The sequence below is a fragment of the Tyto alba genome, unplaced genomic scaffold (genome assembly GCF_018691265.1).
Source record: "Tyto alba isolate M040663 unplaced genomic scaffold, T.alba_DEE_v4.0 Super-Scaffold_1000006, whole genome shotgun sequence".
Classification (NCBI taxonomy): domain Eukaryota; kingdom Metazoa; phylum Chordata; class Aves; order Strigiformes; family Tytonidae; genus Tyto; species Tyto alba.
In genome coordinates, this window is record NW_024881272.1 from 32077262 (window position 1) to 32097888 (window position 20627).

The 20627-nt window shown below is 48.4% G+C and overlaps 1 protein-coding gene across 16 annotated transcripts in view; it reads left to right on the forward strand.

Moving 5' to 3' along the window:
- The window catches only part of NFIA (nuclear factor I A), a 360430-nt gene that overhangs the window by 99440 nt on the left and 240363 nt on the right, over positions 1-20627 (forward strand). For 8 of the 16 annotated variants that reach the window (XM_033008836.2, XM_033008837.2, XM_033008841.2 and 5 more), the window contains exon 2: positions 10452-10983. In XM_033008836.2, coding sequence (XP_032864727.1) covers positions 10452-10983 — 532 coding nt within the window. Of the gene's footprint in view, positions 1-4161; positions 4533-10451; positions 10984-20627 lie in introns of those variants that run through there. The other 8 variants (XM_042803625.1, XM_042803679.1, XM_042803639.1 and 5 more) reach the window with 5 other exon arrangements.

Consider the following 20627-nt stretch of genomic DNA (forward strand, 5'->3'; position numbering starts at 1 on the left):
AGCCTCTCCAAAATCCCAGCTTGTTCTACCCGGATGACAGCCATCCCTCCCATTCGGAGTTTTCTTTGTACGCTTGATAACATGGTGGAAATCCCTTATTATGCTTCTTTTAATAATGCTTTCACATGGCAAGGGGACATGATGTTTTAATTTATGCAGTACACATCATCCTTCGACAATTTGCTAAGAGGAACCCTCGCAACCTAAGCCTGCGCCGAATAACAGAGGTTTATGCAAAACCAGTGGTTTCCAACCTGTGGTCTCCAGACCTCTGGGAATCGGCAGGCTCCTTCGGAGGGGTCACTGGGAGGTAACTGAGAAAGCGGAGCCGCTGCCGGGAGGTTAAAACGTGCCGCGTCCGGAGCCGCGCCGTCACCCGCGCAGGTCTGAGGCTCCCAAACTTGAAACTGAAAATCAGTATCTAAGGGGTTTTTTCTTTTTTTTTTTTTTTTTTTTTTTTTTTTCCCCTCTCTCATCTCAATATGCCAGGGCTGCAGCCCTCTGTGCCTTTAAATACCTGCTCCAGTCGATTAAAAGCAGTAAACTCCGAGGGATAACCCTGCCGCTCTTTATGAGTTAAGTTGTGTGAGTTAAAGTCTCACTTTGTTGTAAAAAAACAGTAATTAACCTTCAGATCCACTTGCTTCCCCCCCCAAATTAATTTTGCAGTATTATCACGCATCTTGAGGCTTCCAGTTTTAAGAATATAATGCTTCTGCTGTTAATGAAGCGGGTATCCACGATCAAGGGGAGCTGAGAGCTACAGACAATTGTTTGTTTGCCTTTATTTCTCACGCCCTTTGAAGGTTTTTCTCTCTCTCTCTCTCTCTTTTTTTTTTTTTTTTTTTTTTTTTTTTTTTTTTTTTTTATTAAGTGACTTTAGCAGATTGTACCCTCGGAGCTGTGAATAATAGGGTTATTCTACAAAAATGGCCAAGGCTAGTTAAGACACACAAAGCCAGGAAATCCTTTCAGGGATGAAATCAGGACTATTTTAGGGGTGCCGTGTAAGTTGGAGACTTTGCAGCTCGCTCGGCTGCTGCATTGCTGCCAGACACGGCCGGGCTGCTGGAAGGAAAGTTCCTCCCCCGCCGAGGGCTTGCCCAGGACCGGGGGATGGGGGGGGGGGGGGCCCGCACCCGGGAGGGGTGTGCAAAGCTGGGCTGGTGCCCGTGCAAAACTGGGGGGGGGGGGTGTGTGTGGGGTGGGGTGTCCGGGGGATGTTCCTAGTGCCAGGTAACTTTGCCCGTGCAGCAGAAGAGCTTTGGTGGTGCGAAGCATTGGGGTTCCCCGCGCTGGCGTTTGCCCACGGGGGGGGGGGGGGGGGGGGGGGGGGAGGAACATGGTTATACGTGCAATGGGAGGGGGGGGGTGTGGGTGTTATCCGTGCAATTTGGGGGCTACCCGTGCAACGGGGGGGGTTACCGGTGCAAGGGGCGCTCGCTGTCCGCAGCCCTCCTCCCTCCTCCCCCCCCCCCCCCCCAAAAAAAAATGGTCCTCCCGCAGAGCAGCTTGGCGGGGGGGAGGTTTCGGGGGGGCTGGAGGCCCGCAGCGGGGTAAGGGATGTCAGTGAGCCCCCCCCCTCCCTCCCTCCCGGTGCGGGTCTCCTATGCAAATCGCGGCGATTGCGGAAATAAGGGGGGGGGGGGGGGGGAGGAGGGGGAGGAGGAGGAGGAGGGAAGGGGAGGAGGAGGAGGGCGGGCGGCCGCCGCCGAATCGCTCGGAACTTCTGCAAAGTCCGAGGCGCTCGGAGGATGCCGGGCAGAGCGGGGAGAGGCGGCGGGAGCACCGCGGAACCTCCGCGACCGGGAAAAAAAAAAAAAAACAAACAAAAAAACAAAAAAAAAAAAAACAAAAAAAAACAAAACAAAAAAAAAACATAAAACAACCCACTCCCCCAAAACCCCAAAACCGAAGATTAAAAAAAAAAAAAATACCCCCCCCCCCGAACCACAGCAACCCACCTAACGGCAGGCGGCAATTGGCTGCGGCGTTTATTCTCTTCCGGGTTCCCAACGGTTGAAAGTTTATTTTAGCGATTAAAACAACAACAACAAAAATCTCGGGGAAAAAAAAAAAAAAAAGTGGCAACAACCGAAGCCAATAGTCTGGGCCCCGTAAAGTTTCTCACGTACTCTTTATACCTGTCCATGGTACGTGGAGCCTCTTAAACTTCTTTTTTTGGTGTTTTTTAACCCGATTTCTACGCTTTTGCAGAAGGCAGTAGCTATTGTCTGGGCGGGAGCTGCGCGGGGTCTGGGCGCGGAGGCAGCGCGGGCGCGGGTGTCTGCACCGGAGTTGCCTTTTTTTTTTTCCCCCCCTTTTTTTTTAATTTTTTTTTTTTTTTTTTTTTTTTTAAGGGATTTGAGAAAACCGCTGAGCTTGACAGATTCCCCCCCCACACACGCCTCCGCGGGACCGCCCGTACGTACGAGCCGTCTGGAGCGCCCGCGGCCGCGCACAAAGAAACGCGGCTGGGCGCGGGCTCTGACGGACCGCGGCGGGGGCCAATCGGCGGGGCGTGGCAGTGTGACGTCCCCGAGCGCTGACCAATCAGCGGCGGGGGTGGGTGTTGCGACGTTTGAACTCCCCCGGGGGGAGGGGCGCGCCTTTTTTTTTTTTTTTTTTCCCCCTGCTTTTTTTTTTTTTTTTTTTTCCCCGGGATTTTTTTTTTTTTTTTACCTTTTCCGCCGAAGTTGGCGGCGCCCCGCGGGGACGGGGCCGCTGGCGGGGACGGAGCCGCGGAAACCTCCGCATTTAGCACCCAAAAACCAAACCAAAACAAAAAAAAAAATATAGGAGGGGGGAGAGGAAGAAAAAAAAGCATTTAAAAAATTTCCAAAGCGTCTTTATCAAAACGCTGAGTTGGGAAAAAATAAGATTAACTTGCGCGCCCGCCCGTTTAGCGCTGAAAAATATACTGCGGGTGGGGGGAAGATGGTGCTTTTCCTCTCGTGTCCCCCCCACTTTTTTTGGGGGGGGGGGGGGGCGGGGGGTCGGGGGGTGTCCGCGGCTGCGGAGCGGCTGCGCTTGACCGTGGCCCCTGCCTAGAGGGCGCAACCAGCCGTCCCGCGGCCAAAAGTCTCCCGAAGGGCGCCAAAAGTTACTTCAAGATAATGCTGCAAACCGCAAAAGGCTGGGAGCGGTGCAGCGCGGCCGGCGGGTGGGTGGGTGGGTTGCGCGGGGGTGGAGGGATGCGCGGAGCCCCCCCCTGCATCACCCCGCCCGATACTTTTTAAACAAGATGATTTTTTTTTTTTTTTTTTTTTTTTTTTTCCCCCGTGTACCCCTACGGATGGGATTTTCCCCTGGGGCGCGGATAACAACGCGCAGGGATGCGCGGGGGGAGTTTAAACTGCTTCCAGCATCAGTGGGAAACGCTATTCCTAAGGGGGGGGGGGGACACACAGAAAACCCAGGGGACACCCATGAGTCCCCATGAGCGGGATGGAGAGCGTCCAAACCCCAAACCCAAACGCTGCCGGTGCCAAAACAATGCGCTCAAGAAGTGGCAGGAGGCGCGGGTGTATTTTTAATTTTAAGCGCTTCACTTTTAAGGAGTGATTTTATTAGTAAGGAGGGGCGGGGGGGATGCGACGTGGAGATTAATTTATGTTACTCTTTTTATTTTAGTAGTATTTCAGTGGAATAAGCACCCCCTGAATATAAAGCGCTTGATTTAAAATGACAAGTGCCAAAGGGGATGGGGAGGGGGGGGGAAAGTTGTGAACGCAGCGCCGCTCCCCCTCACACTCCCACCCGTGTGTGTGTGTGTGTGTGTGTCCCCCTCCCCGCGCCCATCCGCGGCCAAAAAAAAAAAAAAAAAACAAAAAAAAAAACCCCAAAACACACACACCAAAAAAAAAAAAAAAAAAAAAAAACCAAAACAAGGAAAACTTTGAGGCGACCGCCGCTCGGCTCTCCGCGGCTGGCCGCGCTGCGGGGCGGCGGGGCGGAGGGAGGCGGCGGCGCCGCAGCCCCCTCCCCGCCCCTCCCCGCCCCCGCGGGCGGGCGGGCGGCGCGGAGCGCTGAGCGGGCGGCGCGGCGCAGAGCGGCGCGGCGCGGAGGGGCGCGGAACCTGGGGGGCCGCGGTCGGCGGAAGAGGAGGAAGAAGAAGAAGAAGAAGAAGAAGAAGAGGAAAGAAGAAAGAAGGGGAGGAGGAGGAGGAGGAGGAGGAGGAGGAGGAGAAGAGGGGGGGGGGGGGCCCGCGCAGCGTGCGCTATGCCTTTAACGGCGCGCAGGGCAGGCATGCCGAGCGCGTAGTGCGGGAAAGTCGAGGCGGGGTTAAAGTTCAGCTCATGGAGCGGCTCCGCGCTGGCTGCAGTTTGGCAGAGTTGGAAATGTGAAAGCAAGAAGCAGGCTCGGGGCTCCCCCTCCTCTCCTCTCTCTCTCTCTCTTTTTTTTTCCCCTCCTCTCTCTCCCTCTCCCTCTCTCTCTCTCCCCCTCTCTCTCTCCCTCTCTCCCCGCACACGCACACCTCCAAACCGCAGCCCCCCGCAGCAGTCATGTATTCTCCGCTCTGTCTCACCCAGGTAAGCGGCTGCCGGGGCGCGGAGGGGCCGGCGCTGCGAGGGGGGGGGGGGGGTGGGGGGTGTTGGGGGGTGGGGGGGTGCACGCCCGGTGGGGAAGGGGGCAGCCCCGCAGCTTCGCCGAAACTTAACTTTTGTTGCCTTTCGCTTTGCATCCCACCCCCCCCCCCCACTACCCCCCCCCCCGCTCCTTTCCCGCACGGCCATTTGTGTCGGCACATGGCTAATGGCGCCTACTTATTAATGGTTTAATTAATAGAGGGGGTGTGTGTGTGTGTGTGGGGGTAATGGGGAGGGGGGGGGGGGTGTGATTGGGGAAGGGAGGGGGCCCGGGCGCTGCGCGGGCGCGGTGCTGCGGGACGTTCCCGCACGGCCCCCGCCGGTGCTTGGTCATCCGCGATCGATGCGGCCGCCGCCGCCTCCCGCAGCGCTCCGCACCCGCCGATCCGCTCCGCGGCCCCGGGGCAGCGCTGCCAAACCGCTGCGCCTTTTCCAACCCCGGGCGCCGGGCACGGCACGGCCCGCACCTCCCCCCCCACACACCACCCCCCCCCCCCCCCCAAATACACCCCCCCACACACACACGCACACACCCCCCACTCCGGTCCGGACTCCCCTACTCCGGAGCTTGGGGTCGCGAGTGGGATTTGGAAGCTCCACGGTTCTTTCCCGCCGGGCGCGGAGCGGCTGCCCGCACCTGGGGGACGGTCCCGCGGTGCAGCCGCGGAGTGTTCTGCGCACCCTGCGGAGCGCCCGCTCCAGACGGGGACCGGACCGCGGAGTGCGTGTGTATATATATATATATATATATATATATATATATATATATATATAAATGGGGGGGGGGGGGGGGGAAGCACGGACACCCGCAAACTTCTCCCGCGTGTGTGTCGTGGCTGTGTGCGTGTCCCCCGCCCGCGGATCGGGCCCACCGCGGAACTCGGCGCAACTTTTTGCGCCCCCCCCCCCCCCCCCCGCTTGCGGCGGGACGGGTCTGTGCGGGGGGGGATGGGGGGGGGGTGGTGTCGCCCCGCGGTGCCCCCGAGTTGCGCGGCCGCGGAGCGACGCCCGACACCCCCCCCCCCCCCCCCCCCCCCCCCCCTTTCCCCGCGCGCTGCTGCAGGACGCTAAATTACACACCTTCAATTAGCAGGATATAATGGTTTAACGAGGAAATGCTTTGTGGTGGACTCAAACCCCAGATTATTTCCTCCTGCAGGAGATTTTGACTACATTATTCTTATTAATTTAATTTGAATATTTTTTTTCTCCCGGTGAGAAAGCCTCTCCAGGCTCTTTCCATCGAGAAAAAGGCGAGGAAATGCAGCGAGAGGGGCAGCAGCCTTCCCGGGCAGCCTTGAAGAGCTGCAAAAGTTTCATCCCCTTCCCTTGCTGCGGTCCCCCCGTCTTTCCTCAGGCACCCCCCCTGAATTTTGGGGTGCCCGAGGAGGAGAAGCCGGCGGGGGCATGAAACTCCAACCGGGCTTCAAACCCCTCCACTTGCTAAAAGGCAGGAGGAAAACGGGAGCGGAGGGAGTTTGCAGAGGACGCGAGCTGCAAACTCCGTGCTCTGCCTGGCCAAAGTTTGTGCCTTGAATTCAACTGGGAAAAATACCTGGTTTTTGTCAGTTCTGCTTTTGCAGGAGGGACAGCAATACGCTGGGCCAGCAGCGTACCGCATCGCTTTGCATCTGCACGTGGAGCTCCTTGGGTTTAGTAGGCCCAGTTGCACATTAAGGAGAGAAAATAAATCCATGGGCTGGTTGCTTGCTGTCCCGCTTCCTTCCCCCCACCAACCCCCCCCTCCCCTTTTTTTTTTTTTTTTTTTTAATTAAGGAAAAAAAAAAATTAGAGCCAGGCACTGTGCTTTTACTCAGTTGTGAAAATCTCGCATTCTTGTTGCACGTTTGGAAAAGTAATATGAGGATTAGAGGCCTCCTGACAAACTCTTTCCTCCGAAGGATCAGTTAGGTGATCCTGTCATTTTTTGTAAAAAAAGGGGGCGAGCCCTTAGCAAATGCAAGCAATTTTCTATTTTTCATTTCAGGAGCTTTTATTGATATGTGTTTTGGGATGGAGTTGAGGTTTTTTTTTTTTGTGTTTTTTTTTTTTTTTTTTTTTCTTCTTCTTTTTTTGTGTTAAGTTTTGGTGCAGATTTAAAGGGAAGCTTTCGAAAGTGGGTTAGAAAAGGAAAACAAACAGAAATCCTAGTTATGAGCGTATTTATCCAAGCACTGGAACTGAAATGGCACGAGCATTTTGTATCATCTGTCAGGAAAAATCTAAACATCGTGCCATTTACATATCTGCTGAAGATCTAGGAAATAGTTGGGGAACATATGCACATCTCCTAATAGATTTACAAGCAAATGGATTGTAAAAATAATAACAAGGGTCGCTGTAGCTGTCTTAATTTAAAAAAGATCAGCAGAAATATATTGTTTCAACAGACTACTTTGCAGTGTTACATTATTGCAGGCGCCTTTGGTCTGGCTTTTGGGGCTCTTTTGTTGTAGTTTGTTTTGTTTTGTTTTGTTTTTTTTTAAAAAAAAAAACAACACCTTTCTGAAGAGCTGAAGAAGGTATAAGCAATACAGAATTGTGCAGCCCAAATTTTAGGTGCTGCTTAGAAACAAGCTGCTCTCGGAAGAGCTGTATCCTCAAACTTTGAAGAGTAGTGCAATGAAAAAAACTTACTTTTTATTCTCGCTTTCCCAGCTTTCTGGTGCCTTTTATTTTTAGGTGACCCAGCAAACGCCGAGGGGGGAGAGCAAACGTCTTTATCAAATACTTTGAAAGTTTCCCTTAAAGCTAACTTGGGGCAAGGCAAAGATCATCTCCTTTCTCACCAGTTACTTAAAATCTTGATATTTTGCAGCAAAGCTGCAGACAAGCCTGCACATCTGTTAGCACACTTGCATTGACACATTTCCAAAACTTTTTTTTTTTGGAGGGGGGGCTAGAATAACACTGAAATAAATAATTGTACTGTGCAGAAACTGCTCCCCCCTGTCCCCGCTTCCAGCCCAATTTTGTTTGATCAGTCCTGAGTGCTTTTATTTCCACTTCGACTTTGCTAATACCTCGCCGCCGAGATTGAAGCGGGGTGATTTTTACGGAGCGACATGTTTACCAAGACAGTTTGAAAGTTGGTCTGTTTATGAGTCATTAACCTTTTCTCCTCGTACACCATTTTGAAAAGACACATTGGAGTCTAATAGGGACGTGCACACCTCGCGCGCCGAGCAGCGGTGCTTTTCATTTACTTCAGCCATGGACCCTGACTTTACACCAAAAAGCACTTTTTTTTTTTTTTTTCCCCTCCCCCTGAAGTCTTTTAAAGTGGTTTTTCTTTTTTTTTTTTTTTTTTTTTTCTTTTTTTTTTTTTTTCGGGTGTTGTTTTTACCTCCCCTTTCAGGTTCGCATCGTAGAAATCAGCTTTAGCGCAGGTTAAAGCAACTCTCTCTTGGATAGTATCCAGCGCCGAGCCAAAAAAGTCCCGAGCACATGAGATCGGGCAGGACAAAGCGCTGCTTAAAGCAGAAAAGTTAAAATATTTCAGGATGTACCAAGACGTGTTTAGAAACTAGGAACGCTTGAAGCGCTCCCCTGGCTCATTGTGGGTCTGTCGAGCCTCTGCTGTGTGTACCTTCGCAGATAAACTTCCACTTGACAAAAGGCCTTTTTTCCTTGACTCTCCCAGAGTGGGGAAGGGGAAGGACAGGAGGGAGCAGAAGGGAGGGTTTATTATTTTTAATAGCTTGTAGGGACCTGTAGTTTTTACATTCGTATTATTTTTTTTTCTTTTTTTTTTTTTTTCCACCCTGCGAGAGCTGTTTCTGGTGGGTGAGAGCAGCTCCATGTGCTGGGATTGTGCCTTCTCTCACTTTTTGAATCTGCCGACTGCAAACTCGCAGCAATCTTTTTTTTTTTTTTTTTTTTAACTTTATTGAAATTTGAAACTATGATCTTTTCCAGTAAGGGGGGGGGGGGGGGGATAGGAATGTGCCAATCATTGGAGTGATTTATTTTATTTTACCTGCTTATATTTTAATGATCATTCATAGTACTTGTGATTACTGCCGCTCTACTGTGCTATAATGAAATATATTGTGCCGTTTTGGGTAGTTTTTAATAATCTCTGTTTAAAAGGAAAATAAATGCTGTGGTATTACCTATAGATTTAAGTATTTACAATTCAGGGGCCACTCGGAATAAGTGCAATGAAAGCTTTTGGGAAGTCAGCAGAAGGTCTTGAATTACGACAGGGTTTTGCTGATAGATATTTCCACTATTGATTTCTCAATTTTTCATAATTTTTGAAAAGAAAATGCAAGGTAAAATAAGGAGTTGAAAGGAAGTAAGATGTCTGTTTTAATAACAATATCTGCACGATCTCAAATGATTTGGGTAGGCAATGTACTCCATGGGATAATTAAAGAAAAATAAAAAAATAAAAAGTTAGTTAATCTGAAAAATCCCCAGTGTTGTCTCGCAAGGGTAGGCAGCGGGTGGGTTTACCATGCTGGGGGAAGTGTTAGATAAATTACTTTATTTGTCCCTCCTGAAGGGCCCAATCCTGAGAAAAGGAGGAACTCGGCCCCTGGCAGCGGGGACGTCCCCAGCACGCAGTGCTGGATCAGGCCCCCACAGGCGAGATACGTTTTTACGTGCAGCCTCGAGTTCGGTCATTCATTTATTCAGAGAAAAACAAGAAGCGTGGCCCCAGTATATTATGAGACATTTTGATCTCTTTGGCTGATTTATGTAGTACTTTCTGAGGATATATATACATGTATCTATATATTTTTTTTTTCCTAAGCAAAATTGGGGGGGTCTTTTTTGCATTTTTTTTTTGTTGTCAGCATAATTTTAATCATGATTATTTTTGTGCCAATGAAGAGGGGTGATCGTTAACTCATCATTAAACAAAGCAAGCAGTGTCTCTGGATGGCCAAACTAACTTTCCAAGTAGGGCATTTCTTTTTGAATATATGAAAATACGACACAACGTGTAAAGAAAAAATCAGTAATTCTTCCCGCATTTGCACAAGTCATGCTAAGTTTTTCTTGTTTTCAGTTGTTCAATTTTTCCTGTTTCTTTTTATTTTATAGAAAGGCTCAGGGTTAGGCTTGACCTAGTATGCCTGAATATCAAATTTTTATTTTTTTCTTTTTGACTAAATATAAACAAAACTTTTATTAAAAAAAAAATAATCGTGAGACTTGCTTTTTCTAGGATTTTAGTGTTAGTTATTGTTGCGCGCACGGGATATATCGGCTGCGTTACTTTTTACTCCCTTCACCGTTTAGGAAACGGAGAGAAAACCACCCTTCATTGTATTTGTCTATGCAGCTATATCGGCACTTTACTATACTGCCTGCTGCTATTTCCAAATATATCTTAGGGAAAGTTTTACTATACTTTAGACTTCCCCATACAAACATTGATTGGCATCCAAATGTTTAGGATTTGCCAAATTGGCGGGCATACGCTGGCTACACCGCAAGCAGCGGGGTCAGGGAGAGAGCATAGGGAGATAGGCGCTCCGCAAGTGGACTCGCAGCGGGGTTTTTAGCTTTTAACTCATTCTACCTTTTTTTTAAGAGAGATTTGTGGGTCGGGGAAAGGGCCCCATCGTTGCACCATCTCCGCCTGGGTGCTTGTTTGGAGTTGGACCCCATTTTTGGGGGGCGGGAGCGGGGGTTTTGGGTCGGGGCGAGGTGAAGCGGGGATGCGGCGGTGGCGGGGTCGGGGTCTGTCGGCGAGGGGTATGGAGTCCCGCAGCCCATAAAACCTATAAGCACCCTCCTAATTCTCACCGCCCTGGCGAGCCGTAGCGCCTGGCGCGAAAGCCCCGTTTCTGGAGGCTTTTTATTGATGGTTTCGGTGACATCGAGCCTTCTCTGTAACTTTTTCAGGATGAATTTCATCCCTTCATCGAAGCACTTCTGCCTCACGTCCGAGCGTTTGCGTACACGTGGTTCAACCTGCAAGCCCGAAAAAGAAAATACTTCAAAAAACATGAAAAACGCATGTCAAAAGAGGAAGAGAGAGCCGTGAAGGACGAACTGCTAAGTGAAAAACCCGAGGTAAAGCAAAAATGGGCATCCAGACTTCTGGCAAAGCTCCGGAAAGATATCAGGCCTGAATTTCGGGAGGATTTTGTTCTCACAGTCACAGGAAAAAAGCCTCCGTGTTGCGTTCTTTCCAATCCAGACCAGAAGGGCAAGATGAGAAGAATTGACTGCCTTCGCCAGGCAGATAAGGTCTGGAGGTTGGACCTTGTTATGGTGATTTTATTTAAAGGTATTCCGCTCGAAAGTACTGATGGCGAGCGCCTTGTAAAGTCCCCACAGTGCTCTAACCCCGGGCTGTGCGTACAGCCCCACCATATAGGAGTTTCTGTTAAGGAACTCGATTTATATTTGGCATACTTTGTGCACGCAGCAGGTAAGTGCCTTTCTATACCACCTTCTCCAACTTTTCGGTTTATCTCCGTGCCGGGTGCCGTGCTCCGGCGGCGGCTGCATGAGCCGGGGAGGGAGCAGGGGACGTCGGTTATCGCCCTCCCGGGGTGGCGAGGAGAGTGCCAAAACTCCCCTCCCTTTTTTTTTTTTTTTTTTTTTTTTTTTTTTTTATGGGCTTTTTAAGGTGCAGCCACATAAAAGTGGCTCTTGTTTTCCTGGGGTTTAACGGCATTTCGGGTATCCTCCATAGGTGTTATCCTAAATGTTATCCTAGGAGGGATTGCAGCTGGACGCGGCTTCCTTTATTGTGATTTGGGGGGGAAAGCAGATAGATTGTAATTAAAAAAAAAAAAAAAAAAAAAAAAGTTTGTATATGTTATGCAAAAGTAGTCTGAGAGGGCTAGAGGTGCCTGAGGCCTGTGGGTCGGGAGTACCAGGTATCCTCACCACACAGGGATGGGATGGGGAGTGTAAATCCCGCAGGATTAGGCTTGGAGGGAAAGGAGGAGACGGTCCCTCGATAGCAAACCTAGTCATCAGGTCTGAAACAAACCCCCGGGTAATCCTATGGGGAAGAGGAGGCATTTAAACCCCCCTGAAATATCACAATTTATACACCTAGAAACCGAGCAGGCTTTGAAACCAATTCCTGGTTTGATAATATTGAGTTTATGGGGGGGGACTGAGATGTTTTTGCGTGTGATGAAAATCTTGGGATCTCTGACTCCAGTGCAAAGTACACGCTGGCCGCGGAGTGACTCGGTCTGCTCAGAGGATGTGTAGTATGTTGACTGGATAAAATAATGTGCTATTGTAGTTCTCCTGAGTGATTATATTGCAGAAAAATGTGCGCGTGTGAAGTGCTAGGCCCCGGTTTTCACATATGCACGTATGCATAGGTCCCCCTGGGTTTCAGCCTGACTTGCAAGTTGAGGGGCTGGACAGGCTGGAAAAAAAGAGGAGCAGAGGGGAGAGGAGTCCTATTAGTGAAAACCACTTCTAAATAAATATATATCAGTAAGAAAACTGAGCAAATTACAGCGCTGGGAGCCTGCCTTTCCAACGCCACCTTCTTTCAGAGGGTCTCACAAAAAGTTTTGGCTACCTCAAAGTTTTTCTGTGCTGAGTCCCTGCAGTGGTTGTTGCGATAGGCAGCGTCGCCTCCGTGATTTTACGGGTATGATCCCCGTTCAGAAATAACTTTTGATTACCCTCATGGCGTTTCCTACAGAAAAGCTGCGAAATTTACTTTGCACTTTGGTGCGATGTGGTAAATCATATTGCACGTTTATGGCAAAGGGGAGGTAGGCAAATATTGTGGAAAATTATTTATTTACTCTGTGATTTATTATGGGGCACGGTGAAGGAAGGATTACTAATTAATGGCTAACCAACAGGAGATTGGGGCTGGGATGTTGCGGGTTCCTTCCCATTTTATCACCAGCCCCGAGGAGACCGGGGACTCGTGTCCCTTTTGTCTGCCTCAGTTTCCTCCTCCGTACATCGGAGCAGGATGATGCGCTTAAAGTGCTTCGATATCCACAGCTGAGAGCCGCTATGTACTGCTATACGGCACGCAGGGTTTTAGTATTTACATTTATGTATAGTGAGGTGATGGTAAACACTGGTCCGTATTGTGTTTCTTAAGTGAAAAGCAGCCTTTGCGGAGTGCAAAAGTTGTTAACAGAAAGCAACGGTCTTGGTTTAGCCTGCGTGTAGGACGGGGAGAAAAGAACCAAACCCAGGGGTGTGAGTACTCCGGGGAGCTTGAAGGGATCCTCTCCCTGTTATAACAGTCAGGCAATAGACATTGTAAAAGTTCAATATTGTGATTAGGGATATACCATCTTATCAGCACACTGTTGGCACACAGTAGCCTTGATAGCGAACTCTTTATTTATTTCTGCCTTCATCGTCAACAGGCAGCAATTGCACTAATTGTTCTTTGGACTAGATGTTTGCCGCGGAAACTTAGCGCGAGGCTTGGGCTCGTTTTTTTGGGGTTTAGATTTGCGGTTTTGTGTAAGCCGTAAACGCGCTTCTACAGACCGCACCGCTTCATGTTTTCGGCCGTTGTTTGCTGATTGCACGCATCGCATTGTGCTCTTAATGCAGTAGCGTGTGCTGGCGTATTCCCTGCTAAACCTCACCGGGGAGGGGGACAAAATGATTTTTAGGAGGTAGCGCAGCGTGGTCGCCGTCTACGTCGCTTCACAGAGGTATACCGAAAGCCTCGCATATAGGCTACCTTTTTTTTTTTTTCCCCCCTTTTTTCCCTTTTTTTTTTTTTTTTTTTTCCCCCCTCCGATATATCCCAGCAGTCTTTGTTACACCTGAACATTGGCCAAGTTGACAGCCATTGGTTCCCGCAGACCCGCAGTAATGGCAGCTTGTGCCGGGTGCGCAACAGGAAAATTACAAAAGAAAAAAAATATTAAGGGTCCTTTGTCTCAAACTCCATCAGACCTCGCTCCCCAAATGTATGGACTGCTTATGTATAAGGAAGAAGTTGCCAGTGCAAATATTAGGTAGGCTGGTCAACTTACATATAGTGGATTTGACAAGCATCTGCTATAGTACAGAAGATTTGTAAACACTAAACAATGTTTTTACCTCCTTAAAAGTTTTGAGAAGTTGCCAGTATTGGCAGGAGGCACAGACTCCGAAACGTGCTTGAAGATACGTGCCAAAACCATTGTGACCTTTTCACCCATAGTGCTTGCTTCTCTTTTTCTTGCTTTTTTTTTTTTTTTTTTTCTCCCCACTCTTCGTCTTCTTTTTTTTTTGGGGGGGGGAGTATTCTCTTCCAAGATGCCCTTATTCGAGGTGACTTCAACAGTGAGATGTCCCTTTCCTTCTAAACATGTACAATAATTATTGCTTTGAATCCATGCTTTTTCTTCAGTAGGCACTATCATCTGTAAGGGAACACATGTGCACAGATTTAAATAGTGCTTCTTACAAAGCTACTGAAATCAATTCATCTCTTTAAGAACTGGCTAGAAAGAGAAAACAAAAATATGCAAATAGGCAAACTACATGTCATTTTCGGTTAAAAAAAAAAAAAAAAGAAAAAAAATAAAGGAAAGGAAGATGGGTGTTTTGTGAATTAGAGGTTGACCAAAAAATGTATTGAAATCTAGAGTATTGCTCTCAGTTTGCAGTTTCTAATCTGCTTAACTAAAAGCAGGCGGCATTTTCATACCCTGAACTTGAGTTCGCTTTTTAGTTTTCACTTATTCTGTGCTTGTATCAAATGACAAGTTGGAAACCATTGTGGCAAACCGTTTTCTTTGTGGGAGTCGAACAGTAAAGCTAATTTATGACCGGTCCTTTACCAGATGATCTGTATCAGAATCTACAATATACTAGGCACGTGGCAAGGTCACAATTTAAGTTGTTAAGGTCACAACCTTAGCCACCAGGCATTTGACCTTTTAGATAAAGTTAACCTTTGTTCATTAGTAGGCACTCAACCGAGAACTTTCTGGAGTTTTTTACTGCTTTGGAGTTCCTTCTGCTAATGTGATCAGATTGGAGAATAGATTCGCAATGGAAGTAGTTAAATTTTGTGAGAGGTCACAGTTTTTAGAGAGTTTTCCAGTGGACAAAGCTGGGTGGCAGGCCAGGAGGCGATGCTGCAATGCCCGATTTATTTTTTTGAACGGCCATCATTATGCGCTTCGGGCAAGAATTAAGCTAGCGAGGTATTTGTGTTAGAGAAAATCTTTTAATCTTTCAGAAGGACATTTAAAAATCCCAAATGTAAGAAAAATTTGGGGATAGGGTTTTATTTACATGAGCTCATTTTTCTTTTCGTGTTTAGAATAGAAGCCAGCGAAGATGCAAGAAGTCAGCCTTATTTCTGACTGTGAAAATTTACTTAGCGTCTAAATATGCTCTATGGCTAATTGCCTGGGCAATAGTATATAGCACATGACCTTGAACTTTAAGCAGACCCATTTTGCGTTCCCATCGGTGAATTTAAAATATTTCTACTTGGACCAGCGCAAAGAGGCATCGATGGGAATAACCCAAGGACTGGTTAGTGCAGAGAACGACCGCAGATAGCCAAAATACCCGTGGAAGTGTCGGGAAGTCCGAAAGGTACATAAGGCTTTGCGCTGTAATCTTTTAGTACAATTGGTATTGACTGTTGCTGCATTAATCCTGTTAATAGCTGCAGCCGGTTCGGCGTGTTGCAGGGATGTGAGAGGTGTCCTGACAATACTGTACATCACCAAAAGAGCTGTTGCAGCGTCCTGAACTCCTGAGAACTGCTTTGCAAAAGTGGAGCGTTCGACGGTGGAAACTATTGCCGGCTCATATAGAAACACACACCATATTGTTTACTTAATTATGCCGTGGCGAAGGCTCATTTTTAATTATTTAGCTGACTTTCTCTCTTTGCTGTGATACCACATTTATTATTTAATTTAAAATCAAAAGGGCTGCGCTACTGATAGTTTTTGATGCATTTTACTTTTGTTTTGGCTATGTTATTGTCATTCCATCGTACAGTAATCCAGATAGCCGTGATATGCAGATTGGCCAGATGGTCATGTTAACAGATTGAGAACCCACTTCCCACTGCTAAAGAGCAGGTGTAAGATCAGTGGGCTTTTTTTTTTTTTTTTTTTCCCTCCTTTCCTCCCAACTTTCAACCAAAATGCTCTTTAGACAGCTCATAATGGTAGTTAAAAAGGGGCACGTTTCAAATGGTGTTTGTTCTGTGGAGATAATATGTAACATATATGTCATTTTTACACTTATCTGAAGACTCTTAAAGCATCCGTGACATTCCCTCCATGTATAAGGCTTTTGAAAACCTACATCAAGCCTGTGGCTGTTTCAGCGTACATCCAAAATGGTCCTTAAAGTTTTGTCTGCGATGTTAATAGTCCCTACACATTTCTACAGACAGATTGCATTTACTCTTACCAAAAAACAGACAGCCAGTTTTGCAGCAGGTATTTCACACTGTTTTCCAGTACAGGGCTCCCTGCGCGCGTGCTCAGGGGAACCTGAGCAGTTCAGTGTTCAGCTGAGATTTTAATGTCTGGGGGCTTATAGGTTTTTTTTCCCCCCTCCGTTAATTTTTGCCACAGTGAGACATCTATAGATTTAAAGAAAAAAGTGAAACGAAGACACCTCGTGGTATTTCTGCCCTCAGGGGATACCAGGAGAAGGCAGACTTTGCATTGCTTTACCCTTATACAAGGTGCCCGTAAAAGGTCAGTGGTGGGGGCCTGGATCTGTATCTCAGTCGGGAGAGGTGGGGAGATGATAGCTACTGCTCCTCGTCGCCCCAAATTTCGTGCACCCACCTATCACAGGCGTGCACGAAACGCGGCGATCTACACACCCCACGTGGCACAGAAAGATATCTCCATCTCTCGATGCCCTCCGCTCTGGGGAGAGGGACCGACCGCTTTCTGCAGCCGCGAGCAGAGCGGTAGCTGACAGAAGCAGGATTTAGGTGGGACAACTGCTCTCCCTGTGCAGTTGTAACTGAGCCGGTGAGTATCCGTGATAATTCAGATGCTAACTGGTGCGGCACTTGGGACAGTCTGCTTTATCACGAACCCCTGGCAGGAGTTCAGTCATGTGGTTTAGCTTTCCCCTTTCTCCAACAACAACAACAGCAACAACAAATAAACACGGGATAAAGACGTATTTCATATGCCCAGGATGTTTTCCAGGTGATGGGTTTGGCCAGTATAAGGGCGTGTTATTTCTATACCTCCCTGCCCCGGCGGGCTCCGAGGTGCAGAAGTGGGAGAAGCCTTTGAATGGTAAGAAAGTTGCCCAACGCTGCTGGCTTGTCTACAAGCGACTGCACTTTTATATTTCCCTTCTTTTCCACCCAATGATGAATAGCATTAATTTAGATCTATTTAAGGCGAGTGTGGGAGAAACCACAATCTTTGTTGTGGTCACTGCTGTACACAGCGGGGCTGAATGTTTCTCTTGGTTGAGGCCTCAAAGCTGAATCTGGAGAACCCAAAACATCGTGTCAGCTTTTCAAACCCTTCAAAGAGACAGTGGAATCCTAATTGTTCATAAAACCCGCTATTTATTATTACAATTATGTATTTTCTCCCCATTCAGATGTAAAGGAAAGGGCATCCCTCACTTTCCGTGCCTTGAGCTGCTTCGCAGCTCCTCCTCCTCCTCCTCCCCTCGGTGCTTTGGGGTCAGGCACCGATTTTCACAACCAGCGAACCAACCCCAACCCACTGCTCTGTAAAAAGCCTCAACCCCTCCCCAAAAGCCTACACTTTGCCACACACGTCCTGAAGTTGGACCCTCTAGAGCCTGGGGACTGTCCCCGGCAGGATGGCTTTTGGGGAGTCCTCGCTGGGAGCTGCAGGTCTGGCTCTGCCGCTGCTCCCTTCCGCACAGGCAAGGGCTGGAGTTGCTGATTAAATTACAGGCTGTAAATTCAGGGCAAATTATTTTAGCCTCCTAACAGCAGCCGATCCTGAAGGTTTCCTTATGACAGTGAGGGTTCTCAGTAGATAAGAGTTGTCGGTGGAATAAAATTCATTTTAATCGCTTTGGTTTTTCTGTTCATGTGATGGTCTTCATTCATTTCATCTTCGGCTATTGTTTGTTGTCACTTGCATTATGGTAGACCCCAATACGCCCAGGTGGAATTAGCACGTGGGTCACGGTGCCCGCGATGTGTGGGGCAGGTTTATCCCAGCAAGTTCTTTGGGGAGGTTGCAGCATTTTATACCCACCTGCAAGGGCAGCGCCCCAGCTGATGCTACTCATCGCATTGTAATTAGTTTTGAAGAGATAACGGTGTGTTTATAAATTTTTCTGAAGTGTTTCTAGCTAGCATGGCTCCGTGCCCCCACCCAGGGGATGGATGTGGGCGCGTGGGCTCGGGCCCCGTGCGTGGCGTCGGCAGGGCCCGGCACGCAGGAGGAGGACGTGGCCCCCGTAGAATACACGAGGGCCGGCCTCCATTTTGTGTGCCAGCCTCTCACGTGCGAGTGCGAAATGGAGAGCTGTGCAGTTGGGTTTTGCCCAGAGCGAAGCGTGTAGGTAGACGTTGCCCGCCGTCCCTGCGCCACCACGGCGCACGCAGACCCACGATGAGGCCCAGGAGGGGATAATCTGAGCTTACACATCCTTCGGTTCCTCCTAAGGGGGTCTTGGTCTCTTCTCTGGGTCCTTAATATCCACCCTCCCGGTCCAAGTGCTATCCCGGTGTCACGGCAAGCCGGCGCATTGGCTCTCGGGCCAGTGCGAAGGGCCCCGGGGAGTCGTTCCTCCTTCCTCGTGGGCTTTGGTACACATCAGTGCTATTACAGGAGCAAGATAAAATCAAGCCGGGTTTAATGACACACTATTCTGAAAGTTTCCTGGACGTTGTTGTTCATAACTTGGACCTGAGTCAGGTTATTTACACATGAGGATTAAAAAGCTGCAAACAACTGTGTGATTTTTTAGGGGCTGAAAGCAATTAGCATATGTGGGTAGGAGGATACACTGCATGTCTGCATTCCTTTAAAATATAAATCACAGTTATTTAATTATGTTTTGAGAGGGCAGATTTAAGGATATACTGCAAAATGCATTACCTATTATACCAACACGATAATCTTATTAACCTTGCTTTCTACTTTTTAATTTTATTGTGCACCCTGTACAACTCTTATGATATCAAAAATAATTACTTGGAGGATACATGATGTCAGAGGTCCGATATGACATTTATCTTCACAAGTGAGGAGATGGCTATCTCGTGCGTTGCATAGTAGCACAGGAGGCATCAGGCAGGCCCGCACCGGGGAAGGGAGGCGAAGATAGGTATCATCAGATGCTATTTAACGTGTATAAGCGTGTGTTTTCAGGTTGGTGTTACAGCTGAGGGCCAGCTTGACCAAACTTGATGCAATTCAGCATCCACGGGCCTCGCACAATAGAAAGGCTGAATGTTTTGCTGGCATGTGCCATACAACTTCTGTAGGTGAGCCAGTATTTGAGGGTGTCTCTGTGCATCCAGCCCTGATCCCAGTTGGATCTCCTGTTAAACCCTGCGTTCTCCATCCCATCCCTCCTCAGGGTAGCACCTCTCTCTCTCCTTTTTTATCCATCTCTCCTAATGTTTGATATGTATTGATATTTCCCTCTTTATTTTGTGAGGGAATGGGTGAGGGTGATGGGTGAGGGGAAACAAATGCCATAATAATATCCCTTTTCAGAAGAATATAGTTTAATTTTGTGTGTGCGTGCAGCAGCTGCCATTGGCAAGCTGTCGTCTTTGTTGCCATGGGCTTTTTTTTTTTTTTGCATGCGTGCCAGAACATGATTGGATGTTTCAGCATGTTCATGTTTTGGGGTGAGATATATCTGTAGTGAAGCACAAAACTATCACGGGGTTGGTGGGTTTCCAAGGCAGGGTTATTCGGCCAGGTGAGCTGGTGGCTGTCATGCGAGCGTGGTGCCTGGTTTGGTCGATGAGGTAAAACTCGCCGGTGCTCTGAATTTTTCGATGATGTGAGGAGGTCGTTTAAAAACATCACAGGAGGATGGCTCACCGAGGTCTCCTCCAGCAGGACACCCTTGGGGTGCAGCGGGAAGCCCCTGGTGCTACTGGGGAGGACCGGTCAGTGGGTTTTTCCTGCCCATCTCACTCACCTGGTGCACACACCCCATGGGAGCTCGTCTCCATCCCTGCTCTCGCGGATGCCGCGAGGAGCTGGACAGTGGCACCGGTGAATTTGTGCTGCCTGAGACCCCGACCAGCAATACGTGGACTCTGGGCAGGGCTTGCAGTGCGTGTGGGGATGGGGCACACCATTTGCGGGGTGTAAAACTAGCACAGCATCACCTGTGAGAGCTGCAGGTGACAGCAAATCCTCCAGACCTGCCACCGTGGCACTTACCCCTGCCCACAGAGGTGTAGCTAGTGCTTTTCATGCTCCTTGGTTTTGTCCATTTGTCATATTCATAATACGCTCTTCACACCAGTATCTAAACAAAATATAAACCTGCTCTGCTCCATCCTCTGTGCTGCACATCTCTCTCCTTGTCCCAGCCGCTGTCACCCCACACTAAGTACAGTTGGGCTCGATGATCTTAAAGGTCTTTTCCAACCCAAATGATTCTGTGATTCTAAGTTACACACGATGGGAGAGCCTGGGTGCTCTTCATCCCGGGAAACCCACCGCACGGCTGCGGGGATCATCGCCAGGTGCAAAATGCATTTGCAAACTCGGGAGAAATATTTCATAGGGAGGCATCTCCATACAGACCTCTTAGGCTTGGACTAGTCCTAAGCTGGAGCACTCGGCGAGGGGAAAGTTTGCAGGATGGGTGCAGGACTGTGCACAGTCTTGCTGAAGGTTTCAGGAGAAAGAAAGGGCGAAGAACTAAATGCAAAGTGTTGGGACAGGCTCGTTCCCGTTGTATTTTTCTGTGTCTACAGATTGAGTCTTGTGTATGAGGTACAGATAATGAGCTGCTTGAGCTTTGTAATAAACATCACGTCTGGTTAAATTACCATTTTTGTGTTTAAAGCCAGCATGTGTGTTACAAAATACCTTGTAATACACTAAAAGAACAGGGATGAACCCCTGTAAAGGTATCAAAAGACAAGTAAGATAGTTG